Genomic DNA, 7,272 nt, shown 5'->3' on the forward strand with positions numbered 1-7,272 from the left:
CTTGACAGCACATTTCCTTGTTGAGCTGATTGAGAGGAAGGAAGATATACCACATACAGGCTTCATTTTCTGTATGTAATATGTTTTTTTTCTTTTCTGAATGCACAGGGTTGGTTGGTTTCCGGACATGATGTGGTTTAAGCTGTCATCGTAATGGAAATTCACTGTTGTAGCCATGGCAAATCGAGTTTCTGCTCTGCCCTGAATGCATTAGTTTAATGAGATGTTTGCAGCTGGAACACTAGGCTGCTGGAGTCTTAGTTTACAAGGAAAAGCGTTGCAAAGATGGGCTTTGCCAGTTTATTGTGCCTGTGCAATAAATGTGTTCCTGCCTTGACTACTTTAGAGGTTTAATGTTGTAGTCTAGCTAAACAGGTAATAAGAACTAGCAAATGGTTTGTCTTGCATGGCCGCAATCATTAATTTAAGAAGTGTTGGGTTAGTAATATAAGTCAATACAAACAGATTTTATTCTACTGTATATAATTTAAGTACATATGCTATTAAGATGTACAGGTAATTACATTAAGAAGGTGGTTTGTTTCATGGCTACACATCTATGTACTGTATATATAATAGTTTGAACTGGCACTAGGAGGTCTCAATGTAAAAAGAGAATAATAATCGTCCTAAAAAAATTGAGAAATTTGCAGCAATTTTTTTCAGATCATCTTTACCCTGTCATTTAATTTCCTCTCTCTCTCTTCTTGTCATTTGTTCTTCCAGTTGCTATCCTGAACAGCATTGCTACTCCCTCGCCACCACAATCTGAAGAGAGTGAAATGCAGTCTGCAATGAAAGTGGCTTCAGAGCATACACCAGGGCGAAGAGGAAGGAAACCAGGAAGAAAACGGAGACAGGAGCTCCTTCAGTCAGCTTTTAAACTGGCTGTGCAAAATGTTGTGGCAGCTCCATCTAAAATTGTTTTACCGCTGAAAATACCCAAAAAGAGAGGACCAAAGCCTGGAAGCAAGGTAAGTATGGTTGCATCCCTGTGATTTTATTCTATCTCTGTAGTGTGAAGGATGCACTGTGCATGTGCAAATTGGCTAAATATGTAAAGTCACTCAGGCATGTAACAGTAAGAACTGTTACCTAAGCTTACAAGTTCCAATCTCTTTTGTAAGCAAACTAGAAATGACACAAATTGCTGCTGTGCTGAGACACAGAATCTAAATAAGTTTTCAAGTAAAGACCTTTCCACTGCTTTAACTATTCAGTAAGATCAGGATGTAATCTGTGATTTACGTGCATTACATAAGGGATTACATATGAACATACTTGATCCAAAAACTGTGATGAAATGTTGTTGCTAAAGTATAATCAATTGATTGTCTTGTTCTTCATCAAATGATATCAGTAACTCAGGGAAGGATAATGAATTCCATTATGATTGTACGACATTATTATAATGAATTTCTAAATATTGTTTAACACTTAAACAGAGAATCCTACTTGGAATGCATTGAGTTGCACATCAAATCCCTTTTCTCACCCTCCAGTAAAGGATTCAGAAACTAAATTTCTAATGCAATGTGTAATAAATAACTGCAATAGCAGTTTTCCAGTAAGTTCAATTCACAAGGAATCTAAATAAAAAGAAAATGTGAAAATGGACAGCAGAGATTTTGAGGTTGCCAGAATTAGTATTGACTCCTGTAAACCTGTTAATATATTTTTCTCTGTTCTGTATATGCATATTAATGAACTCTCTCATACTTGTTACTAAGGAAACAGGGTATTTTAATTTTCAGAGATTGTCAGCCTTAACCATTTCACTGTGTTTCTGCAACTACCTTAAAATATGAAAGCTATCAGTCCAATGTTTAGATTTCGATTAATTATTGTGAATTATTAAAAAAAATCCCTTACTGTATCACCATGTATTATGAACTTCATTGATAGAACAGCTGAGGAAGGCAGCTTGTCTTTGGTGTCAATGGCACAGACTGTTGTTACAGAATGAGTTTTCCCTAAGTGCTATTTATAAAGAACATGTTTCTATATTTGTTACAAATGCAAGAAATTTTCCCAAAATGTTTACTATATTTAACATCAAGGTTAGGTTTACTTCCAGGTAAAAAAAAATCCTTTTCGAGGGTGGTCCTTTGAATTAACAGGTTTTTTTTTAGCCAATTAAACCTTAATTCCAGGTTATTTTTATTATTGGTGACCCCCAGTCTTCCTTAATTCCGAAAGTAATGAGAAAAGAAATTGATATGAATATCATATGGCTCTATGAAAACATCTGGATAAAACATTATACAGGCTTTTTCCTAACTGAATGGTTTGTTTTTAATTAGCTGTTGACTGCTAAATTATTTTCTACTAATTTTCAAGAATCTAAAAACCAGTTAACAGCCAACATCGAAATGAAGACAGAGAACTAATGTAATATTGCAGCTGTGTGACAATCAAACATTCTGCTTCCCTAATCTAATAACAATGACTGTGGTGAAAAATATTGCAGTAGTTAGCCATTTCTAAAAAAAAAATCATTGACTTTAAGCTAATGGTGTAAAAAGGAAATTAGAACTGAAGTGGACCTGTCTGCTGTCTACGACACAGTTTAACCCTGACATATTTAAAAACAGAACACATGTTGCAATAAGCATTTCTAAAAAACAGCTTCTACTTAACATTTAGAACACAGCTCACATGTAGTTTGGGGAAGAATATTCTTTTGTATTTAATAGAAATAGGTAGTAAAGCCTTCAGTAAGCAATCAGAGCTTTGCTATGTGTTTCACATTGTTAATTAAAACAATATCTTTTTCTGCTGTTTCTTTCTCTGTCTTATTTCTCTTTCTCACTTTATAATGCTGCTTCTTTTTTTTAAAAAAACCCTGTCAACACCAGATCTGTTAACACAGAACAAATCCTAGTCTTCAGCTTCCAGTTGCAAGTCGGTTGCATGTTCTAATTCATACTAAAAGCAGCAAAGCAGTCACAGCCTACAATATAGCCTGGTGCACTCCCCTACTACTGCTGTCATGGTTGCCTTGACTAGCAGATTTGCTTCAGTTGTTGTTAGTGCAGGGGTTCCCAAACCATGGGCCACGACTGCCAGTGAGGTCATGGGATGGGCGTTTAGGGTCATGGGCACCAAGGCAGCAAAGACGGACATAGATCTTGGACTGAGTTTTCACGTCTGACAGGCTCATTTAATTTGTCGGTCAGTCAGGGTAGCTGTATCATCTATTCTGTGAGGTCCAATTGCTGCAACTGTAAAAATGTGACAATTCAACATCTTTAAACAGCTCTTCACTCTGTCAACAAATATACCTCCCTCCCCACCCTCCTTGATGACCTCTTACATGGGGCTTTATCAAAACTTTTCTGAAAATCCAAACACACCACATCCACTCATACTCCCTCATCTATTCTACAAGTTATGTCCACAAAAATCTCCAGTGGGCCTGTCAAACACAATTTCCCTTTCATAACTCCATTTGACATTGTGCAATACCATTGGTATTTTCTAAGTGTCCTGTTCCCAAATCTTTTATAATAGATTCCAACATCTTCCTGACTAATGATGTTAGGCCATCTGGTCTGTAATTCTTAGTTTTCTCTCTCCCTCCATTTTTAAACAGTCGGTTTACATTTGACACCCTCTAATCTGCTGGGATTATCCCAGAATCTACAGAAGATTGGAAAATGACAACTAAAGCATTCACTGTTTGCATGACAATCTCCTTTAGCACCCTGGAATGTAGATTATCAGGCCCTGGGAATTTATTAGCTTTCAGTTCAGTAGATTTCTCCAATCCTATTTTCTTACTAATACTAATTTCCTTCAATTCCTCCTTTTCAATGTACCCTTGCTTTCCAATCATTTCTGGGAAAAAAATTGTCTTCTTTGATGAACACAGAACAAAATGAGTTATTTTATTACTCCGCCATTTCCTTGTTTTCCATTATCAATTCTCCCATTTCAGCCAATAAGGGCCTACATTTGTCCTCACTAATCTTTTCCTTTTTACATACTTCTCGAAGCTCTTTCAGTTAAGTTGCTGATGAATATAGATAAGTAGAATGAGTTGGAACAAATCTGGCAGTTGGAGTATAATTTGAGAAAATGTGAAGTTGTTCACTTTGGCAGGAAAAATTAAAAAAAGATGAGTTTTACGCAAATGGTGAGCAATTACAGAATTCCAGGGTGCAGAGGCATTCAAGTATCAATGGACTTGTCACAAAAGGTTATGATGTAGGTATAACAAATAATCAAGATGGCTAATGGGATGCTATCCTTTATTATGATTGAAATTGAACATAAAAGGAAGGATGTTATGCTCAAGAACGGTGCACTGGCACGAGCAAAATTATGTGCGGTTTTGGTCTCCCTATTTAAGGAAGGGTGTAAATGTTTTGGAAGTGGCTCAGAGGAGGTTTACTAGATTGATACCTGGAATGGTCCTGTGAGGATAGGCTGGAGAGGCCAGGCTTGTTTCCAATGGAGTTTATAAGAGTGAGGGATTGAAGTGTGTAAGATTATGAATGGTATTGACAAGGTGGATGTTAAAAGCATGTTTTCTCTTCTGGTGAGGCTAGAAGTAGGGAGCATTGTTTAAAAATTAGGTTTCACCCTTTAGGATAGAGATGAGGAGGATGTTTTTTTTTCTCTCAGAGGATTGTGAAAGTACTGGAGGCAGAATCACTGAATATGGTTAACACAGAGGTGACTATGTTCTTGTTAGGCAAGAGAATCGAAGGTTATTGGGGAAAGATCGGAAAATGGAATTTGAAACACAAACAAATCAGCTATGATCTTATTGATTAGCTGAGCAGCCATGAGGGATCCCAGATTTGTGTTTTGTAGGTCCAGGACAGGCTTTGCCAAGTAAGGATTCAGTTACTCATTCCAAAATATTTATTCTGTTACCTGCTCTTTTAGCCATAGCATTTAAATGGCTAGCCGAGTTCTGTTTCTGGTCAGTGATACCGCCCCAGGCATCGATAATGAGGGATAATGATTGCAATGCCATTGAACGTCTAGGGACGTGGTTAGATTCCTTCTGCTTGGAGATGGCCATTGCCTGGCACTTGTGTGGTGCGGCTATTACTTGCCACACATCAGTCCAAACCTGGATATTGTCCAGGTCTCGCTACATATGGATATGGGCTCCTTCAGCATCTGAGAGATTGCAAATGGTAGTGACAAGTCTGCAATCATCTGCAAACATACTTATTTCTATACTTATGATAGAGGGGGTGTCATTGATGAAGCAGCTATAGATGTTTGGGCTTAGGACACTACCCTAAGGTACTCCTGCAGAGATGCTGTAGGGCTGACGTGACTGACCCCCAAGGACTACAGCTATCTTCCTATGTGCCAGGTATGTCTCCAACAGCGGAGAGTTTAACTCTGGATTCCCATTGACTTGTTTTATGAGGGTTGCCATACTTGCTGAGTCACTGCCTTAATGCCGTTAAAGTCACTCTCACCTCACCCTCTGGAATTTTCCTCATTAATTGATGTTTGAACCAAGGCTGTAATGTGGCCAGGCACTGAATGGCGCCATCAGAACCCAAACTGATCACCAGTGAACATATTATTGCAATGAAAATGAGGCAATAATAGCCCTGTTGGCTATACCTTCCATCACTTTACTGATGATCAAGACTAAAGTTGATGGAGCAGTATTTAGCCAGAATGAATTTGTCCTGTGTTTGTAGATAGGACAGACATGGGCAATATTTCTCATTTTTCAGTCAATGTCAGTACTGCTGAAGTATGACAACAACTTGGCTAGTGGCACAGCTCATTCTGGAGCACAAACTTTCAGCTGTCATGCTGGAATGCTGTCAGAGCCTGTTGCTTTTGCAGTATCCAATGCCTTCAGTCTTTTCTTCATATGACGTAGATTGAATTGAATTGCCTGAGGACTGGGTACCTCAGGAGGAAATCAGGATACAACATCTACTTGGCACTTCTGGCTGCAAATGTTTTAGCTTCCTACTCCTTCATAATAATGTGAACAGGTGGGAAAAACTTGAAAACTGAAAGAACTGAGGATGCTGGAAATCAGAAACAAAAGCAGAAATTGCTAGAAAAGCGCAGCAGGTCTGGCAGCATCTGTGGAGAGAAATCAGAGTTAACATTTTGTGTCCAGTGACCCTTCCTCAGAATTCAGTACGATTTGCACTGCATTATCCTAGAAATAGAACCAATTCCACATTGTCTGCTGCAATACCATGATAGTATTAATAGATAATGATTTACACCTACTTTCTTACCAAGATTTTTCTGGCTCCCAGTCTTTTACCCAAACATTTGGAAAGAACTCGATTTTCTATCCATTGTCTTGGACAAAATTATGCTCAAATTTATGCATTACATCTTCAGTGTTTTATTCTTTTAATCCAACTATCTTTGCCTTTGGAGAACTGTAGTGCAAAATAATCCTGTGGATACAGGCCTTTCCCAGTGTTTATAGAACTACAGAAAACTGCATGACATAGAGATCTACAGGCCCTTCAACCCATCATGTGTACGCCTTTCAAAAGCAGTTACCTAAATATTCTAATCACATTTTCTCACACTTAGTCCATTGCTTTGTACGTCTTGTCATCACAAGCGCACATCCTAAGTACTTTTTAAAAATATTATGAAGGTTTCTGCCTCTACCACCTTTGTAGGCAGTGAGTTCCACCCTCTAGAAAAGGTTTTTCCTCACATCTGCTGGAAGCCTTCTACCCCTTACCTTAAATCTATGCCCTCTGGTCAGTGATCTCTCCATCAAGGGGAAAAGGTCCTTCCTGTCTACCCTGTCTGTGCCCCTCATAATTTTATACATCTCAATCACCTTGTCCCTCAGCTTCCTCTGCCCAGCCTCGGAATGAGGTGGGCATTGGCGAGAACGTTGGGAACAATGGGTGAAATTGGCACGAATGAAATTGTCAATATTGAGGTCAAAGTGTGCCATTCTCTGACCAAGTGCTGAACAGTGAGCTGAGTATCTCTCTGCTGAGTGATCAAAGACCCATTTCCATTCATTTACATGCAATAACATCTCATTATTAGTTAAGAGATAACAAGGTGTCGAGCTGGATGAACACAGCAGGCCAAGCAGCATCAGAGGAGCAGGAAAGTTGATGTTTCGGGCCTGGACCCTTCTTCAGAAATCGGGGAGGGGAAGGGGGTTCTGAAATAAATAGGGAGAGAGGGGGAGGCAGATAGAAGATGGATAGAGGAGAAGATTGGTGGAGAGGAGACAGACAGGTCAAAGAGGCGGGGATGGAGCCAGTAAAGGTGAGTGTAGGTGGGGAG

At 38.9% G+C, this 7,272-nt stretch overlaps 1 protein-coding gene across 1 annotated transcript in view; it reads left to right on the forward strand.

The window, feature by feature from the left end:
• Window positions 1-280: 280 nt before the first annotated feature.
• Window positions 281-7,272, forward strand: part of scml4 (Scm polycomb group protein like 4) — a 111,758-nt gene continuing 104,766 nt past the window's right edge. Inside the window, exons 1-2 of the mRNA XM_048596698.1 lie at window positions 281-375; window positions 727-974. Coding sequence (XP_048452655.1) covers window positions 783-974 — 192 coding nt within the window. The 5' untranslated portion in view covers window positions 281-375; window positions 727-782. The remainder of the gene's footprint in view (window positions 376-726; window positions 975-7,272) is intronic.

Source organism: Rhincodon typus, chromosome 5 (genome assembly GCF_021869965.1).
Source record: "Rhincodon typus isolate 14 chromosome 5, sRhiTyp1.1, whole genome shotgun sequence".
In the NCBI taxonomy this organism is placed as follows: Eukaryota; Metazoa; Chordata; class Chondrichthyes; order Orectolobiformes; family Rhincodontidae; genus Rhincodon; species Rhincodon typus.